Raw genomic sequence first — 20,042 nt, 5'->3', positions numbered from 1 at the left:
TCCAGCGTGTTTGATACACCAAATATCGTCCAATCCCAGAAGGGAGTAGCTTCACGACCCAAGCTCCCAGACCCAGCCCAGTAATTTGACGCCGTCGTGGCTTCCCCTGCCAAACCACCAAATTGTAAGGACCCTCCTCCAGCCCGCATCCCTGCGCCGTTTCCCTTCACCTGCTCTCCCGTCCACTCGTTCCACTCCGTCGGCGCACAAGCTTTGGGCGCGTCCAAGGAGCTCTCTCCTCCATTTACCCTTCCGCACCGCCCAGCCCGTCAATTTTCTTCCGTTTCCCGAGGATCTCTGATCTGTGATCTGTGATCTGACACGCTCCTTTCAGGCCTTCCGGTTCGTTTCCCTTTTACGGGGAGGGCGACTCGACTCTGTTTCCTAGAGACATCAACATTTACGACGGCATTGACGACGGTTCACGAACCTCTTCAGGCATAATTGCCGGCTACTAACCCTACCCCTAAGCGCGCAGACGCTGAATTCTGCAATACCGCCATCATGAGCAACAGCAACAATACTTCCAGCACTGGAGAAACGGCGGAAAGCTCCTCGCTTTCGGGTAAGCTTTGCTCCTGAAGATGATTTGGGCACAACGCAGTTGCAGTACTGACACACTTGACAAAGCATTGGTTTCGACCCTCGCCCCTGTCGCCGTCATCTCTGGGGCTTATCTCGCCGTCTTTCTGATACTGAGACGTAGCAAGAGACGCTACTACGCACCGCGAACCTACTTGGGGAGCTTGAGAGAGAGCGAAAGATCGCCCCCCCTTCCCAATGGGCTGTTCAACTGGATAGGAAGCTTCTGGAGGATCCCCGACATCTACGCCCTCCAGCACCAATCTCTCGATGCCTACCTCTACATTCGGTACCTGCAGATGGCGCTTGTTCTCTGCTTCGTTGGCTGCATCATCACCTGGCCCGTTCTTTTCCCCATCAATGCTACCGGTGGCGGTGGTCAGAAGGAGCTCGACATACTCTCCTATTCCAATGTTAACCCGGACACCCACAAGAACCGCTATTTTGCCCACGTCTTCGTGAGCTGGGCTTACTTTGGCTTCGTCATGTATCTGATCATGCGGGAGTGCATCTTCTACATTAACTTGCGCCAGGCCTTCTTGCTCAGCCCCTTTTATTCGGAGCGCATTTCGTCTCGCACCGTCTTGTTCACCTGCGTCCCGGACAATTACCTAAACGAAGCAAAGCTGCGCCAAGTGTTTGGCCAAAATGCCAAGAATATCTGGATCACAGCTCGCACCGACGAGGTGGATGACTTGGTGAAGGAGCGCGACAAGGTGGCCATGAAGCTGGAGAAGGCCGAGATCAAGTTGATCAAGCTTGCGAACAAGGCCCGCCAGAAGGCCATCAAGAACGGCGCCAATGCGTCCGAAGCTGACAAGCAAGCGATCACGGGTGATGCCGAGTCTGGAAGCATTGCGGCCCGATGGCTGTCGGCCAAGTCTCGGCCGACACACCGAACCGGTCCTCTTGGTCTGATTGGAAAGAAGGTGGACACGATCAACTGGTGCCGCGCCGAGCTGGAGCGCCTCATCCCGGAGGCGGAAGCTGTCCAAGCCAAGTACCGGAGCGGCGCTTTCAAGAACATTCCGGGTGTCTTCATCGAGTTCACGTCGCAGCAGGCCGCCGAAGCTGCCGCTCAGATGCTGGCCCATCACCAAGGTCTTCACATGTCGAACCGTGTCGTTGGTATTCGCCCGAGCGAGGTGATCTGGAAGTCTTTGGCTGTTCCGTGGTGGCAGCTTGTGATTCGGCGTTACATTGTATTGGCCTTCATCGCTGCTTTGATCATCTTTTGGGCCATCCCTGTTGCTGTTGTTGGTGCTATCAGCAACATCAACTATCTCGCAACGGAATATTCTTGGCTGTCGTGGCTCACCGATATTCCCAAGGTCATCCTGGGCGTTATCACTGGCCTTCTGCCATCTGTGGCCCTTGCTATCCTCATGTCGTTGGTGCCCATCATCATGCGCCGTAAGTAGACCGACCATAAGCTCCTGTGCAGCGTCCCAATTAAACTAACGAGTCTTGTAGTTTGTGCGAAATTGGCCGGCGAGCCATCAATTTCCGGCGTTGAGTTGTTCACCCAAAACGCATATTTCGCCTTCCAGGTCATCCAGGTCTTTTTGGTCACCACCTTGTCGTCATCGGCTCCTGCCGTCATTGAACAGATCATCAACGCCCCCAATGAGACACCGAGAATCCTGGCTCAGGGCTTGCCTAAAGCATCCAACTTTTACATCACATATTTCATCGTCCAGGGCTTGACCATTGCCACTAGCGTGCTCACCCAGGTCGTCGGGTTCTTCATCTTCACAGTTCTCTACAAGTTCCTGGCGAACACACCCCGCGCCCTCTACCAGAAGTGGTCTAACTTGAGCGCCATTTCATGGGGCAGCACCATGCCGGTCTACACCAACATTGTGGTTATCGGTATGTCCGCACTTTGTCCCGCTTTTTCAATGCTGTCGCTAACTACAATACGTAGCCATTACTTACTCGTGCATTGCTCCTCTTATGTTGGGCTGGGCTACCATCGCAATGTTCCTCTTCTACTTCGCTTGGAGATACAATGTTTTCTTTGTCACTGATACCCAGATCGACACCCGCGGTCTGATCTATCCTAAGGCGCTCAAGCAGCTCTTCGTCGGAGTCTACCTCGGCGAGATTTGCATGCTCGGACTGTTCATCGCAGGAACGGCTCCTGGCCCGGTCATTCTCATGGTGATCTTCATCATCTTCACCGTTCTGTTCCATTACAGCCTTAACACCGCTCTTGACCCTCTCCTCTACAATATGCCCATGTCGCTGCTCGCTGAGGAGGAATCTGTTCGCCTCCTTGACGGCGAAGCTGGCGCAAGCCACAGCAACGGAAATGACAAGTTCGTCGATGAGCATGACCTCAATGGCGACGGTATTGTGGAGAGTGCCGAAGAGCAAGTTGCTCATTCCCGGGCGGCCCGAAAGGCGGCGGCTGCTCATAGCAAGGGCAACTTCCTCACTCGGTTCCTGAAGCCCTGGATTTACTCCGATTACGCCACACTGCGCAACCTTGTGCCCCGCCACGTGTCGTTGCCACAGTATACCCCCGAAATCATCGAGAATGCATACAACCCGCCCAGTGTCACCTCCCAGGCCCCTCTGCTCTGGATCCCCGCCGACCCGGCGGGAGTTTCCAAGCAGGAGATTGCCCACACCAGCAAGATCATTCCCATCACTGACGAAGGGTGCACTCTGAACGAGAAGGGCAAGCTGGAGTGGGACGAGGAAGGAACCAGGCCGCCTGTGTGGGAGGAGAAGATTCTTTACTAATTTGACTGAGCGTATGCATATCTGATCTGCATAGCATGGCTTCGGGCATTTGGCTTTTGTTGTCAGACTGAGAGAAAGATATATGATACCGGCAGGGAGAGAGAGCAAGAGGGAGAGAGGCGAGAAAAAAGGTTGTAATGGATATGCGCAGATACCCCCCCCCCCCCCTTCCAAGCCACACTTTTGATGGATGGATAATTCGATGTTTTGTGTTTTCAGCTCTTAGGCTGAGCACGTAGTTTTATGATACTTCTTTTTTTTGATGGACCTCTGTTTTCTTTGTTCTACTTGTATGAACAAGTGTGAAGAGTGATAGGAAACTTTTCGTTGTAGGGAGTTGATGAATGCTATTTTGTTTTACTTGTTATTTTAACTTGTTGATTGAGGTCGGAGAGGGGTGGATGATGATGTCGCACTTCTTGAAATTCTTCAAGAAAAACGACATCAGCTGCTCCTTTTCTGCTTCGATCAGCATACGGTGCATAGAATCGCCTTGATATGTTGTTGGTGTCAAGTGTTTTTTTTTTTTGGCAAGTTATGATTCCGCTCGGTCGATCTCTATCACGCAGCAATACCAACTAGTTTTATTTTAGTATTGTAGTTTCAGCCGTGGTATCATATCATAAATCACCACTTCCCCTGGATTACAGCATATCTGTCTTGAGTTCGTCTCATCTAATTCTAATTCCAGTCCAAGTGTTGGCGAGAAGATCAAAGAAATGTTCTGCGTGGCAGCAGTCGAGACAGTGACATCGACATCCAGATTTGCCTGCCCGCACGTTGCATGTGGGTGACGGAAACGCAAGGGGCCGCAATGGCAAACAACGGCTCCAGATCCACACGTTACCTCCAGGCTCCGATCCGTGAGCGAGACTCGTGCGAATAAAACAGTGAGTAAAGACGAGGAGTGGAGCATGAGGCCACAGTTTCGGCCCATCGGTGTTCAGATGGGGGGTAAGTGTGGTTGATATTGGGAAGGAGCTTCGATGGTTGGAAGGAGCCATGAACATATGGCCATGGTTCTGCTGCCATGTGATGAGGCTCTGGCCCCGAAGGCTGCAAAACCTTTTCGCCCGTTAGGTCAAGCAATGAAAGTCGAGGAAAAGAATGTGCGATGTGGGGAACTGGGAGCAAGTGAGTTCTGTATCGACCTGAGAGGAGGGCTGTGTTTATGAATATCGCGTGAGCATGCTTTGACATCCACATCAAGTCGCTCCCTCCCAGATATGCTCACTCGCCGAGACTGTCCCCTTTTCTCATCGCCCAGCGACCTCGTCGTTTTATTTTCATGTCAAGCGGAGCAGCATCACACACCTACCCATCGACACCCATACAAGTCATGAGTTTTCAGCGTTTGTAGGGATTAACTACTAGCGAACCAGTCTTTTGTCAAACAGCATATCTTGACGATATTTTGCACTTCATCCATTGGTTCAGTCGTTCGAGATGGATTTGACTGCATTTTTAGTCGCTATTTTTTTTTCAGCGTGCCTACAGGCTGTGGATGGGCTTCTCGTCCCAGCCAACAAGTTCATCGATCTCGCGCTTCCTTCCTACGACTACATTGTTGTCGGTGGCGGTGTTTCCGGCCTCGTTGTAGCCAATCGACTCACGGAGAACAAAAATGGTGGGCTCCTATCTGATTCATAGGCATGTTCTTGTTTGACTGACATGAAGGCATAGTGACTGTTCTTGTTCTCGAGGCTGGCGACTTGTTAGTAGACACCCAGCAGCAGTTCAGTTAGATATCTGCTAACGCACAACTACAGAGACTCAGGCCCGGACCTCGTCACTATCCCCGGACTTGTCGGCCACGGTTTCATTCCGTCTCAGAACTGGAACATCACCACCGCACCACAGGAATCCTTAGACAACCGTACTCGGGACTACGGCCAGGGTCATGTTGTTGGAGGTGGTAGCATCCTCAATGGTCTCGTCATGACCCGCGGGGCCAGGTACGATTATGATGCCTGGCGTACGCTGGGGAATCCCGGCTGGAGTTGGCACGGAATGCTTCGTTACTTCAAAAAGAGCGAGAACTTTACTGCCTGTGTGGCTCCAGAAGACAGTCAAAATCTTCATATTCGACCACATATGAAAGTTCACGGCCAGAAAGGTCCCTTGCAAGTAGGCTACCCGAGATTCTTTTACAATTCATCTCGTATGTCACCCCCTTTTTTCCATGGCAGGGTCTCACGCTGACCACTCCAAGGTAACTTCCTCGAGGGCATCTCTGAGCTCGGGATCCCGCTCCTTCCCGACATCAATACCGGTATTGCAGCAGGCGCTTCGGTTGCCCCAGCTACTATCAACGATCGTAACCAGTCACGAGCGGACAGCCGAAGGGCGTATCTGGACAGTGTCCTAAGTCGCCCAAACCTGCATTTGGCGACCCAGCAGACCGTCACTCGCGTCCTCTTCGGGGCTGAGGCTGTTGATGAGGACTCCGAACGGCCTGCTAAGGGTCTCAAGAGAGCATTTGGGGTTGAGGTGAGCTGCTTTAGTGATTTTGAACTAGGATTTAGAACTAACAAAGCAGTTCGCAACATCGTTTGACTCCCCACGGAAGAGAATGGCATGCGATAGGGAGGTGATCCTAGCAGCGGGGGCTATCATTTCACCATCGTTGCTGCAAGTGTCTGGCATAGGTCCAGCCTCCGTTCTGGATGAACTGGGTGTACCTGTTCAGATCGACCTGCCGGGGGTTGGCCAGAACCTCCAAGATCACGCAATGGTCGGCGCGTTTTATAACTGTGAGTGACTATCCGAGGTTCTCCACTTCTCAGATGAGTAACTGATGATTGTTAGACACTCGTTCTGGAATGTTTACGGCGAACAACCTCACTGGCAGTATTCTTGAGGAAGTTGAGAGCCAATACTTTGCCAACCGAACAGGTCCCCTGACGCACCCATTAATCTCAACTCTCGCGTTTGCCTCTCTCCGACATCTCGACATGAACTGGGAAACCCTCTTATCGAACATACCTGGTTCCGAACCCGAGTCTCACCTCCCTCCTGGACCAGGTCAACACCCCACGATCCTGAAAGGCTATGCCCGTCAACAACACCTCCTTACCTCCCTCCTCGCCCGCTCAAGTGTGGGTGCGCTCGAGGTGATGGCAGACAGCATCGGTACTTTAACAGCAGCAGTTCAGCATCCTTTGAGCAGAGGTTTTGTCCGGGCATTGTCAGCGGATCTCCTCGCCAATGGCTCCGTGGCCCGAAATATTCTTCTCGACCCGCGCTATTGTTCACACCCATTCGACTGCGACATCATTGTGCGCGGTCTCAAGCTTAATAATCAGTTAGTCAAGACAAAGGCCATGCAGCAGCTCGTCCCTCAGCCCGCGTACCCCTGGGATGATCTTACCAGCCAGAATGATACAGCCCTGTTGGAGGCAGTCCACTCCAAGCTGCAAACCGAGTTTCATCCTGCCGGATCAACATCGATGCTGCCTTTGGAGTTTGGGGGAGTCGTGAGCCCGCGGTTGATGGTGTACGGGACATCGAACTTGAGGGTTATCGATGCTGGTATTATACCTTTGTTACCGGCTGCTCACATCCAGGCAGCTGTGTATGCTATCGCTGAAAAGGTTTGCCAACCTGACCCCCACAATCCCCTAGCTTTTCGACGACACTAACAGCGGATCCAGGCAGCAGATATCATCAAACAAGACAGCAGCACCATAAGCGGCTCGGACCCCAACGATGGTGATGTAACACCGCCACCAAACCCCTTTACGGATGGTCCTCCAGGCCTTGGACCTGGTATCGCGGAGGGTCCCGGAGTTGCAGGGCGCGTCAATGATGACCATGGTCGTCCCTACCAGTCTTGAAAGGCATGCATACCACTCAACTTTTCATGAGCTTTGCTTCATTTGTTTTGTTGCATTTTTTGTGCTCATCGATTTGTCATTATCAAGGACGTGTACAATACTACACACGGGATAGTTTGGTAGCAAAGTACATGTTATGAGAATCAGAAAGATTTCTCCCCGGGATTATTTCGCGCATTCTGGGATTGAACATGTCGTGCCAAACAAGTAAAGGATACCACGTCAAGTGTCAGACACGTAAAAGGACGGACAAACTTATCGGCGTTGTTGCAAGAATTTCGTCGTCAAGCCGAGTATTCAGAAACCCCGAGGGCGTGTAAACACCACAAGGATTGCCGGTAAAGACACCGTGAGACAGTCCGGAACCTCTTGTGAATACGTGCCTTGCTACCTATTCTATATCGTGTATCTATGGGCATGAGAAAGCTCTCCATGTTTTTCACGTACAAGTCGTTGGAGGGGAAAAGAAAAAACAGAGAGCAAGTGTCAAGATGAAACCGAAAGAAGGAAAAATAGTCATTCTAGTATAGCGTATAGACTAGGAAAAGACAACATTAGGGAGGAAACAAGAAAGGCAAACAAAACGAAATAAACCCGCTGATCCAAACTACGCGCTGGCTACCTTATATCAAATGTGGAATGGGAAACGCGCCCAGAAAAAACTTGAGTCTATATAACGAGAGAATCGAGAGAAAACAACAGTGCCCAGGACGTGAAAGGGAGGGGGCGTTTTTAGTCAAGAATAATATCTTCACTATCCCCCTCGGCAGAAGCATCGCTCGCCTGGCCGGTGGCATTTCCGTTTGTGGCGGGTGACTGGCTACTGCTAGTAGCAGAAGGCGAATGCGATCGAGATACTGAGCGTGATCTGGCCCCCCTTGGCGCCGGGTGGTCGTGCAGCAGGTGAAGCACAGGTTGAGAGGCACTCCGGTCGTAAAGTTCCCAGCTCGCAGTCAAGGGTACAATCACCGTTGCTCTAGGTTCCAAGTCGGGAAGAATTTCCACGCCGAGATTCTGTGCCAATTCCTTGCGGAGGAGGTTGAGTTCGCGGATGTTGACTTCCTCGGGCTGCTTCCTCGAAAGGTTCTCAAGCATGATCTCCACGTTCATTGAGTTTGCCTTGTCGAGGAACCGGTCAATTAGACCTGTATTTTCCTGGTCAAGGTTTGACTGTTCCGCAAGACTCTTGACTTTTTGGGCGCCTCTCAGAGCCCACTCCTTCAGTGGCAAGGGATTTCGGGAGAATTCCAAGGATGGCGCTTCATCGACTATCAGGCCGACCACGATGCCGAGAAGCTCGGTGTAAACACTTGCAAACTGGGCATGTGCCTTGTCGCTTGCAATGTTGTCTAGAGCCGTCGTTGTTTGCTCCCGAATCATAATCTGCTTTTGAAGAGCACACAAAAGAGTGCAGAAAATCTTGTTGGCCCTGGTGGTCTTGTTGTCGAGTCTCAGGGGATGAAACTCGCCATTTGAGAGCTCGGAAACACAAAAGTCCAGAGTTTTCAGCACGAGTTCCCATTCCAGCCGAGGATCAACGCTGGAGTCCTTGATTGCGGGTTGGGTGTTCTTGAACTGCTTCAGGAGCCCCCCAACGTCAATGGGCATTTCGTCCACGGCTGTCGGCTCATTGTACCTCTCCAACGCATAGCTGAAGATTTTGTACATGAGAAGGTCGAAACGGTACTTTCTAGGCGTCAGTGTCTGCAGCTTTTCGTGGCCTGCCTCGTCTGCTTCGACGGTGGTTTTGTTGATGATCTCGACAATCTGTATAATCGAGCTTTCAGAATTCTCCGAATCATAGGTCCTCGAGGTGAGAATGCGGAAGAGAACACTCTCCCAGGTGTTGTCATCAGTATCTGCCCACCTCTCGTACAAAAGGTCATTCTGCTCCAGCATTTGACGGGCAGCTTTTGCGTCGGCCTCGGTTTGTATGATGCAGATGCAGTCAATGACATATCGTCGTAAAAGCTGTCGTCTGATCTCCTGATCAGTAAAGTCGCCATGGCCTGCCGTGATAACCCGGTAAAGCTCCGCTTTGATGGCGAACGCGTTATTCAAATCACCGAGGTACAGGAGGCCGTCTGAGAGAATGTGGAATGCAGCCAGTTGCTCAGACGAGTAACGTGAGAAATCCAAAGCTGGCCTTGTCATGGGTGAAGGGGGATGAAGGGCAACAGACGAAAGGTCGGGTGAGGCTGGGTTCTGCCTCAAAAAGGGGGGTGTTTGGCGATGGCTCATCCACGACCTGAGGCTGTCCTCCCTTGTATTTACTGATATTCCATTTTTTGCCCAAACGGTGAACATATTGACGCCGACTAGTTGAAACCGTTAGAATATTAATTGAACAGGGGCAGAAATGACCCACGATGCTTTGAAGTTGTATTCCTTTTCCATATACGTTTTGGTTTTATCGAGCGTCGACTCTTTGTACTTAGCGACGATAACATCTTTATAGTGCTCCCAGCGTTCCTCCTGTATGCGCTTTGCGTGCTCTTTTTCGGGGTGGACGAAATTATCTCTCTCGGACATCCTGGCGTGTATTCGTCTTGAAACTCGAGACTGGTGCTTGGATCGAGACACTGGCTGTCCTACTTTGACTGTCATCGGAAGAGATTTGATGATTCCAAGCAGTTGACTCTTGTTCCTAATATACCCAATGCCATCGTGCCTGGCCGAAGACAAGCGAACTCCATCTTCTTAAGGCAAATGGAAATTGAAGCTCAGGTCGGTTCGCGGACGACCAAAGGAGAACTGGAAATTGTGCCTTGCGCCTCGCAAGGCGTCCAAGTCAACCCAATAAGCCGTATCTGAAAGACGCATGCTTGGCTCTCATAAACGGTGAACAGTAGGATGCGGCCAATAGGAGCGAGTCGTATCATGCTGGACGCGACGATTCACTAATGCATATGCATACTGAGGTGTGCGCTGAGCCGCTTTGCCCGTCAACCCCAGGAAATAATTGTTTTGATACTGAAATGGAATTCCAGAATTCCAAAGCTGACCGCCACTGTTTCGCCATTTGTGAGCTAATATGCTGTGTATCAAATTGGGCGATGACGAAAAAGGTGATGTTTTGAACTGCCTCCTATGTGAGTGTTGGACAAGGAGTCCAAGAAAGAGATTCAAGTACGGTGTCTGCCCAAAGTAAGGCAGCCTGGACGGAATGAGAGGCAGTAAAGATTGTCCCCAACATTTTTCCCCATGTTTTCACCATGGGTCTATCTTCAGACTCAGCCGTTGATCTCCTAGAGATTGGGGCTTGGATCACAGATGGTATCCCGAGCACATTCCGAAAGAAAAAACTCGAGCTCAAAGCACCATCGGCAGTCGCTTCCGCCGAATCTCAAGAAGACCAGCCGAACTCGCACACGAACGAACCGTCAAAGAAGCCCACACCGATGGTACCCAGTAGAGGACTTCCAGAACATCTACCAGAGATCAAGCTGGGAGAGCACAACCACGCAAGGGGAAAGCGGCCCACGACTCGAAGAAAGTACACTGGTTTCCCGCCGGGCTGTGAAAACAAAGCTGGCAGTTACGGAAAAGGGAACTGGAATGGGCGAAGCAACCGGCAATCTTTGAGTCCTCGAAGATACTCATGTTATTCGAGGTGAGACCCCTTCAGCCATCACGGAGTGCCGTTGCTAACTGATGACAGAGGTAATACGCCTGGCAAGGCATCGGCTTCTGAGAGCAGCAGGTGTGGTGTGTAGGGAATGTATGTGTGCAGGTCGATGTATCGTGTAATTACAAAGAAAAAACAGCTTGGTGCCCACAAGAATGTAGTGTACAATTAAGAGACCCGGAATCCACTTGGACCTAGAACATCATGCTGACAGTAGCGTTGCAACTGTAGTGATGGCACCTGAAAGGTGCAGGGAGTCCCTCACCAACCAGATGATGTGATACCGGGTGGGGCTACCAAAGCCGGGCGACGAGATCATGCAAGCCACCTGCAATCCACCAGCCTCTTGACACTTGACGTGGCTGCTTAACTTTCAATGCCCAAAGGGTCCAATATGCCATCTCGAATCTGCCTTCGCGGTCGATATCGATGCGGTGTGCAGAATGCCATGAATTGGAAATGTACAATCTCTCCATCTAATGACAATAGCTCAATTAGGAAAGTGAACTTTTGACAGTCTGGACAAAACTAGGTCCTGTTGTGGCAGTGTACATGACATGACTGACGGGATTCCCAAACTCACCATGTCTCACCAAGCTGAACTGGATTTCCCGTCATCTCCAAGTTCAGGCAGGCCTCGTGATCCCTAATGGTGTTTGGAGATCGGCGATGTCACCTGCAGTGGTGGTCGGTCTTGAATTGCCCCGCACTTTTTTATAAGGTAGGTCCGAAATGACATCTGGCTGACAATGAAGCTTGTAGCTTAGATGGTTCGACTGTCGAGGAAGCCTTGGACTGGTTGGTTTGGGCTGAAAATGAGCGATACCAGAATGCTTGAGGTCCACAATCCTCATGTGTTTTTTTCTCGAAGCCAACACGAGGCGGGAATTTGGCCTGGCCATTGAGGTTCACAACAGTCAAAAGTGGAACGATTCAAAGTGAACTGTGGAGGGGTATGATGTAATTGATTGAAATCAATGGCCAACCATATCATCGCTGGCCCGCAGCATCCTTCCTGTCCTGCATGTCGAATTCGCAACTTCATTGCTGGACTTCATGTTGGATACTGAGCAACTCTGCAGTTATTGTCCATATTTCAGCCATATCGGGGGGATCAAAAATGAATTTCTCTCCTCTGTTCCATCGCTATTTTGGCATTAGGAGCACCAAGCTTGGGGGAGTCTTACCTCAAACTGATCATCTGTCATAAACAAAACCAATGACGCAGTTGTCAAGGTGACCGGTTCTTCAACGGCAGGTAACAGGTAACGCATCCCATGTAGGCAAAGTAACACACCTTCATCCAATCCATCGACGCAAGACCGCTGCTTCAAACAGATGGGGTGGCAACTTGGAGCTCAATAAGGCCAATCGGCTGGTTTTTGTTCAACCAGGAAATCTGCAATTCCCTGCCTCGTGCATCCCAACGTGCTTTGCTTCCCCGCAACATCCGCAACACTGAAACCAGAAGTAAAAGGCAGCCACTGACGGGCAGCTTCCCGAGCATTCCATCCCGTCTCCTCCACTGCTGATAGGAAATCCTTCCTTGAACACAAAACACCGACCTTCCTACCATTGCTTCTTGACAACCCGACAATCCAGCAAGTCATCAACTTCTCGAAGTCCTGGCAATACACGCTGAACCGGCAAAATGGATCGCTTCCACCAAAGTACGCTTCGCATCCCACATCCCGATCTCAGGATCAATACTAACCATCGTGACCGCAGTTAACCCGTTCGCCAAGCGTGACTCCCACACTACAACCTCCATCACGACCTACAAGATCCTCTCACTTCTCACCTGGCTCTTGTCCGTCGTCACCACCGTTTACTACGATACCCATGCGCCTGCCGACGGAAAATATCTTGGGGGTAGCATTTGGCACCAGAACTATCACCACTACTCTGGCTTCACCCAAAATGCAGTCATTACCTCCATCTACTTTGTCGTCATGTTTATCCTCCAGTTGATCTATACCTCTCACCTCTTCTCCTCTGATGCCACAACCGTCAACGCCGCGGCTTCCGTCGGTAGCCATTTCATTCTCAACAACCTCCTCCATTTCGCCTGGGTTATGCTCTTTGTCCGGTCGCACTTTGTCTGGTCTGAGATCATCTTGATCATCAACTTCTTCAACCTGTCAAGCTTGTACTTCCGCCATGCGACTTACACCAAGCTTATCCACGCAGGAGCTGTGAGCTGGCCCTTGGCCTGGACGTTTGTGGCGATCTACTGGAATGGAGCGATCATGGTTCCCCACCAGCATAGTCTTGTTGCCAGGATCTTTGCCAATGTCTTTATTTGGAGCTTGTTGGGCTATGGCTTGTTCTTCATCTTTTTATACAAGGTATTTTCTTCCATCAGACAAAGAAGAATACGGCGCGGTGCTAATAGAACATAGGACTACACCATGGGGTTTGCTCTCAGTGTCTTGTCAGCTTCCCTGGGCGTCGCGCAGTTTTTCAGACAGATCATTGCGTTCCAGTGGATCTTTGCATTCACCATCATGTCGGTGCTGTTTGTGGCCACTGTGTTGGTTGCCGTGCCGGCTTGGACTGGGCGGGAAGACTTCTTCGGCAATAGGAGAGAGCCTGTTGGAGATGCCGAGAGAGCGCCTCTGTTGGCTGACAATTAGGGGTTTTTGAAGAGGGTGAGGTACAGATTGAGTGAGAGCTGGAAGTGGATATGGAGTCGTCCATAAAGGACGAACGGTATTTTAGTAATATGGAATGGTTCAGGAGGCGGGGGTGGGGGTGGGCACAAAATTGCTGTACTGTTGGGTCTTACGAGGTCTCTTTTCTACAACCACAACATGTAACACCTTGTGTTCTTTTCTGTTCTGTTTCCAAAGTCACGATGTTTGCATGGTGTTTTGGTTTGGTTCAGGTATGACGTATGCGACATGCTTATCGATAAGAGTTGTAGCCTATCGCGATCAGAAAGTTCTCGCTTGGCAGGGTTGCAACCGACAGGGGTGTGTGCTCAAGCTCAGAGCTCAGTTCTCTTCATCACGATCCCACGACCTTGACAAATTTTCTTTTGTTGAAGCAGCCTGAGATATCCCAAGATGAAGGGTGTCATACCCTTCCCGTTGGGTCTCACCCTGGGGACAGATGTCTGCATGATCCCCCGAGTTTACTCCCTCATCACCACAAATCAGGGCACGCCCATCATCCCCACTCTCGCCCGGCCCTTCAACGTGATCAACAATGTGGACAGGTTCACAAAGAAGCTGCTGACGCAAAACGAGAGGGAACGGTTGGAGGAGCTGCCCGTCTACCTCAATGCGGTGAAGGTCATGTCGTTTCGGGACGGGGTCGGTCCGGTAAAGCACAAGAATCTGCTTGGGAGACAGCGATCGGAAAGAAGGGGGGAGATTTGGAAACTGGCGGAGTGGTTGGCTGGGCGGTGGGCGGCGAAGGAGGCAGTAATCAAGGCTCATGCTTTTCGGGCGGGGACGTCAGCAGGGAAGGTCACGTTTGGGGGGGTGGAGATTATGGTTGAGGGTGAGGAGAATTTGGGGAGGAGGGTGGAGGAGACGGCTGAGGAAGAAGGGGAGGGGGCGGGGGGACGGGTGCAACGGAAGGATAAGGGGGATTATATCCTGGAGAACATAGATGGTTTGGGGCCGAGGGCGGAATTTGGGAGGGTAACGGGACCGCCAGTGGCGGTAATATTAGGAGATGAGGAGGTGGGGGTGAAGGGGCAGGTGGCGCTGTTGAGTATCAGTCATGATGGGGATTATGCGACGGCGATTTGTTTGGGATTCAAGCCCGATGCTTTCAATGGGAATAGGAATGGGAATGCAAAAGTCGAGGGAAAGAAGAAGGCCCGGTGAGGAAGAACTTTCAGATACATACACAATGCCTGGCAATCTGGGGCACTCTAAGTATGACGCATCACAGCGGATTGTACGAACACCAAGATTTTCAGGAAGGAAAATGTGAAAATCGAATCACAACATGTACGGGCCATCTTGAGTCTCATTTCTTTTGGTCAATTCCTTTGCTGGAACTGGTGGAATGTACTTCCCTGCCCGAGCACTGTGAGAGCTTTGTTGTTATAAGGCAGGAAAAGAAGATGACATCGTGTACGACCTCTCGTAAACTCTCCAGTGGCACAATCACGGTCAATAAGAATGGCTCCTTTCCAGATCGTTGTTGCAGTAAAGTGAAACACTTAGTAGTTCTATTTTGGTATGCGTTGTTGAGTTTCTCATCTGCAGTGTGTTTTGTTCTCGTATTGCCTGCCCCCCTGGGCTATACACAGAAGCTTTCAGTGCTCTCGTAATAATGACATTATTCCACCTCTGTTTTCAACAAATAAGATGGCCGTCTAGCGCAATGGTAGCGCGTAGCCCTCCTAACAAGGAGATTAAGGCTAAGGTTGTGGGTTCGAGTCCCATGATGGTCGATTACTTTTTCCACTTTCAATAAACACTACATAGTATATTTTTGCCTCTGGGTTGGCTTCAGATACATGCATTTTACCTTTCCCAAACCGTTTTTCCCCAATGCCCTTTCAGAGGTAAAGCCTTGCTCCCCATTGGACAATGGCAGCGCAACAACTGCTCCCAGTGGACTGTGGAGTCGCATCAGCATCAGTCGGAGCTTCAAGCTTCAAAGAACTGTGATTCAGACAAGATTGTTGATAAGCGGGGCTGTGATGGCAAGTTTGCCGGCCATTGGAAAAGATGAATTGAGTTTAGTGAGGGTATGAATGGCCTCGTGGTGTGTTGCAACGACCTGAATGGCCTGCTTGGCCTTGTCTTGTTGCTCTATCACTCCTTGAAGGCAGGGCGGGGCATTTTTCTTTTCTTGACTCATCATTACCGTTGAACTCTCACTCTGTGCCATCGCCAACCCCAACGGGCCGAGGCGAGATAAATCTAATTTTTAAGTATCGTTCTGTTCAAACAACAAAGTTTGAGCACCTTTTCACCACATTGTTCTGAGGAATCGGCTTCATCAACCTACAAACCACCAAGACAATGGCCTTCACAATGCATTCCCACTCGGGCCAATTCTGCCCCGGCCACGCCGTCGACTCGCTCGAGTCCATCATCCTCCACGCCATCTCCCTCGGGTACCAAACCCTCGGCCTGACCGAGCACATGCCCCGCACCTCCGTCTCGGACCTCTACCCCGAGGAGCTCCTCCCCACCCCGCAGGCCACCCTCGATTCCCTTTTCCCCCGGCACGAGGAGTACCTCTCTACCGCGGCCGCCCTCCAGCAGAAGTACGCAGACAAGATCCACATCCTCATCGGGTTCGAAGGGGAGTGGATCAGAGGGGAGGAGTACGGGTCGCTGATAGGGGAGCTGGCCAAGGACGCGAGGGTGGATTACTTCATTGGGAGTCTGCACCACACGGCTGGGATTCCGATTGACTATGACAAGGCGCTTTACCGGACAGCTGTTGAGGCTTGCGGTGGCACCGAGGAGGGGCTGTATGAGAAGTATTTTGATGAGCAGTTGGAGATGTTGAGCGCGCTGAAGCCCAAGGTGGTAGGGCACTTCGACTTGATTAGGTTGATGAGTGAGGATCCCGGGAGGGAGCTGAAGTCGAATCAAAAGGTTTGGGGGAAGGTAGTCAGGAATCTGGAAAAGGTGAAGGAGTTCGGGGGTTGGCTGGAGATGAACACTTCTGGGTTGAGGAAAGGGATGGCCGAGGGGTACCCCAAGAGGGAGATTGCTGAGGAGTGGATCAAGATGGGAGGCAGGTTTACGTTCTCTGACGATAGCCACGGGATTGGGCAGGTGGCGACGAATTATTTGAGAGGGTTGGACTATCTCGAAAGCCTGGGAGTACGGGAGGTTTGGACATTGGAAAGAGAGACACACCCAGGGACTGTAGACGGAAAGAAGAGCGGGCTGAGAGAGAAGAGCGTGGCGATTGATGACTTCAGGGCGAGTTTATCGCTCCCATGATGGAGATTGGATAGGAAGGAGTTGTTTGCAATGTAGAGCGACGATGGAACTAGACGTTGGATTGTCAAATAGCTGCTTGAAGCATTGCCAGTTTGATTGTGTAATGCATCAACTAAGATCATGGCAAGAATGGAGGCGTCAAGATGTGGTATTCCGAACGGTTTCTAGGAAGTTGAGAGCTTGACACAGGGATCCAAGAAGCTGGGATGGCCGTGACACCCATAACCTTGCAAATCGTACCACAGCTGATTATATCCTTCCAGAATGCTTAAAGTGGGATTGGTATAGTAGGCTGTTGACGAGCACAGTCTCGAAAAATGGATGATGCCCGTGGATATGGTTCGAAGGATGCTGCGATTCATCCCCGGCGGTGGATTAAAAGGAGCGGTTTCCTTGGTAGAAATAACCTTAACATAAATAAGGGTTTCCCCTGGTCTTCCTAAGAATCAGCGCCATCTTGTCGAGACCCTGAGACTTCCTCTCCCTTCTCACCAACCGAAGCTGGGAACAGAGAAACATGTTGCTTCTTAAGCTCACAATATGCTGAACGCAAGCACATACGACCATAGGCAGTTGAATACACGGGATCCCGTCCGCTCTCCCCTAGTTAAGCAATTGACCGCCAGACCAGTACTCAGGTGGGTGACCACTGGGGAATCCCTGGTGTTGTATGTTTTTGGTGTTTCGTTTTTATTTTTTTTCATGCTTGTTGGTGTAATTTGGAGATTGGATGTTGTTGTTATTATTGTTGTTTTGCAGGTGTTTGCGGCTCTGTTTAGGCCCGTTGGTTGGGTTAGGTGTTAGCATCCCCTAAGATAATCCTGGGGTTATGTATTTGCTAGGGGAGAGTGATTGATGTCCCACCCTCTTTTGCTCGTTGCATAAACCTTTGGCAAGAACTAAGACCAAAATAAGATTGATTGACAGTAAGAAGAAAGTCGCAAAAGCTCCCCGGTCAGCTCCCTCATGAGCAGGGGAGGTGATCGGCTACCAAAACCCAAGGCTTTTACTTCAGATCGAACAGGTGCTCACGGTGAGCCGGGAGGGGGGGGGGGGGGGGCGGTGGGCGTGAGCGGCTCCAATCCCCTTACCAGTTGACCGCAAGGGTGTTGGGATGAGGGTACTAGGGCTGGCTGAAGATTGTGGCTGTCGACCTAATACATAAAGCCCAAGCTCCTGCGCTTCGCTCCTGTAGTGACTGCTTGTTGCCCAAACCCTCGATGACCGGGCTGTGAGGACCGTGGTTGCGTTGGCTATATGCTGGCTTTGCGATACCAATGTTTCTGGGAAGCCACGGTCCTGTCGCCTGTTCCTTGCCCGAGTCTCCTAATTGTTCGTCGTAAACGACTCATCCCGTTTGGTTTCTGAACAGGAAGACCTCCGTTTATTTGTTTATCTTATGTGACGTATCCGTTATGCGTCTTTCAATCTGTCTCTCGGGGACTGTCTTGTCATTGAGAAGCCTTTTGGTCGAGTACCCATCCTCCCCGCTGGCTGCCGAAGTCTTTCAAGCCGTCCCCTAGGTACGAGTCGCGGCCATATTCGAGGTTTCTCGTCTTTTGTCTTGGATATTGGCTTCGAGGTCGTTATGTTGCTATTGCCATCTGTTGATGCCGATCCCTTCACCCCTTTCTGATCCCTTCTTCCTTCCTTGAGTCGAAAACAACGGTCATCATCACCCTCTGTAGCCATAAGAAATTGGAACATAAAAGCAAGGTGACAGTCTGTATTCTTTATATCTCTCTGCCTTGTCCTTTCCTGGCCCCCTGCCGCATTCTTTTGCCTTGTTTCTTCCCGAGGTCCTCGAGTCCCATCATGAAGCTGACCACCCTCAATCAACACCATACACAGCCGCAGTGTCTTCTTTCTAGCCACAACACACCGGGCGCCGTTTAGCCAAATTTTGCTTTCTCATAACCTCTACTCTATCTCAAACTTGACGGCTCACCATAGCGGTGAGGCTGATTCTTTTGTGACAACAACGACAACGAGGCTGAAGTGACATCTTGATAGCCGATAAGAAAGACGCCACAACAACAAAAGCCTCACCAAAAGCTCAACTTGAGCCGGCGTCTGAGAGTTGACCGAGGCTAAAACACCAGAAACAAACTCCTCCCGCAACCTCAAACTGCGGCCAGTGTGAGAGATGACAGTGAGGTCAGCTGACTTAGGACTTGTCCAAGAAGACGAGCCCAGAGCAGCACACAGACAGAGAGACACAGGAGTGTGAACCTACGCTGATCCCTTCCAGAAACCCCCAGATCCTTTCCCAAACCACCTCACCATCCCATCTCCTCATCTCATCTTCTTGACCATTACCACCCATCACCTCATCCCCCATCAGATCACCACATCAAAGCCCTGTCACTGTCCCCCTCTCATCTCACATCCCAATTCCTTCTACTGCATCTGGAACATCTCGAACACACAATCCGATATCCGATCCGCTCTAGATCTCTTCTTTCGAGAAGACCTTCCATCCCGACGGGAAGAAGATCTCGCATGAATCGGATATCCTCATCAAGCAACATCCGTCCTTCACCTTACACCAGATGCTGCAGCAACGGGATGATTTCCCGCTTTCTATGCTGCGTGGCAAGCAAGGATAGACCTAGTTCCGACCTCGCCTTCCTCTGCTCTACTGGAGTCCCATCTGTCACCAAAGGAAAAGGGCATGTGTGTATGCCATCAAGACGTCTGTGCCATCTACCACTTGGTAGGCAGTCATTTCCCGCCGTCACAGTGTCTTCCAGATCAAGACCCCGACGCAACTTCACTGCCGTCATGAAAGAGTAATTGCTGCGCGGGCTTGGGCACACTGCAAAGGCGAGAAGGAAGATCATCATACCCTCCCTCAACCTCACCGGCCGACTCCGATGAGCAACAGTGCCCGTCCCAACGGCAGTGACCCAGATCCTTGATCGTCTCCTCAGGTTGAGATGAACATCAGATGGTAACCTAACGACAGAAAAAGGGGTAATAAACAATACCGTTATTGTTTGGCAAGGACGGGCCAGTTCATTCTGAAGCTGCCTTCTCGAACTGTGTGAACGGACTTCGCCGTAGAGGTAACCAACCAACCCAGCGGTGGCAAGAGAGCAAAGAAAGAAAGCATTGAACCGAATGTCCGCTCTTGCACCCCCCCCCCCCTTTCCCCTCGAGCCCCAGTCCCTGTCGCAGAACAAACTGCTTTGCCTTCCCAAGATCACGGGATAGATATGCGCAGCAGCAGAGCAACACCGACCAGCGATTGGATCGGCATCTCCCATTCCAAAACGCGGATCTGGTCTGGGGGAAGTCTGCCGTTGAGTTGCC

General features: G+C 51.0%; 6 protein-coding genes across 6 annotated transcripts, besides 2 other annotated features; 5 read left to right on the top strand and 1 right to left on the bottom strand.

Annotated features, from left to right (window-relative positions):
• Positions 1-504: 504 nt before the first annotated feature.
• PODANS_1_23070 (uncharacterized protein) lies at positions 505-3,333 on the top strand (the record flags this gene model as incomplete). Its single annotated transcript, XM_001906593.1, has 4 exons — positions 505-565; positions 631-1,995; positions 2,056-2,454; positions 2,510-3,333. 4 exons carry the CDS (start codon positions 505-507, stop codon positions 3,331-3,333), a joined length of 2,649 nt encoding a protein of 882 aa, XP_001906628.1.
• A 1,446-nt stretch (positions 3,334-4,779) lies between these two features.
• PODANS_1_23060 (uncharacterized protein) lies at positions 4,780-6,974 on the top strand (the record flags this gene model as incomplete). Its single annotated transcript, XM_001906592.1, has 6 exons — positions 4,780-4,960; positions 5,017-5,047; positions 5,103-5,494; positions 5,546-5,823; positions 5,903-6,086; positions 6,142-6,974. The coding sequence occupies 6 exons, from the start codon at positions 4,780-4,782 to the stop codon at positions 6,972-6,974; spliced, it is 1,899 nt and encodes a 632-aa protein (XP_001906627.1).
• Positions 6,975-7,901: 927 nt separating this feature from the next.
• PODANS_1_23050 (uncharacterized protein) lies at positions 7,902-9,619 on the bottom strand (the record flags this gene model as incomplete). The annotated part of the gene is made up of 2 exons (XM_001906591.1): positions 7,902-9,487; positions 9,538-9,619. The coding sequence occupies 2 exons, from the start codon at positions 9,617-9,619 to the stop codon at positions 7,902-7,904; spliced, it is 1,668 nt and encodes a 555-aa protein (XP_001906626.1).
• Positions 9,620-12,448: 2,829 nt separating this feature from the next.
• PODANS_1_23040 (uncharacterized protein) lies at positions 12,449-13,433 on the top strand (the record flags this gene model as incomplete). Its single annotated transcript, XM_001906590.1, has 3 exons — positions 12,449-12,467; positions 12,526-13,145; positions 13,200-13,433. 3 exons carry the CDS (start codon positions 12,449-12,451, stop codon positions 13,431-13,433), a joined length of 873 nt encoding a protein of 290 aa, XP_001906625.1.
• A 432-nt stretch (positions 13,434-13,865) lies between these two features.
• PODANS_1_23035 (uncharacterized protein) lies at positions 13,866-14,636 on the top strand (the record flags this gene model as incomplete). The annotated part of the gene is made up of 1 exon (XM_001906589.1): positions 13,866-14,636. One exon carries the CDS (start codon positions 13,866-13,868, stop codon positions 14,634-14,636), a length of 771 nt encoding a protein of 256 aa, XP_001906624.1.
• Positions 14,637-15,127: 491 nt separating this feature from the next.
• Positions 15,128-15,211, top strand: a tRNA (tRNA-Arg).
• Positions 15,212-15,788: 577 nt separating this feature from the next.
• Positions 15,789-16,727, top strand: PODANS_1_23030 (uncharacterized protein; the record flags this gene model as incomplete). The annotated part of the gene is made up of 1 exon (XM_001906588.1): positions 15,789-16,727. One exon carries the CDS (start codon positions 15,789-15,791, stop codon positions 16,725-16,727), a length of 939 nt encoding a protein of 312 aa, XP_001906623.1.
• Positions 16,728-17,281: 554 nt separating this feature from the next.
• Positions 17,282-17,406: a sequence feature (rRNA 5S).
• The last annotated feature ends 2,636 nt before the right edge of the window (positions 17,407-20,042 follow it).

This window comes from Podospora anserina, chromosome 1 (genome assembly GCF_000226545.1).
Source record: "Podospora anserina S mat+ genomic DNA chromosome 1, supercontig 6".
Taxonomy (NCBI): Eukaryota; Fungi; Ascomycota; class Sordariomycetes; order Sordariales; family Podosporaceae; genus Podospora; species Podospora anserina.
The sequence above is the reverse complement of the archived record's forward strand: the minus strand, read 5'-3'. Positions and strand labels throughout refer to the sequence as shown.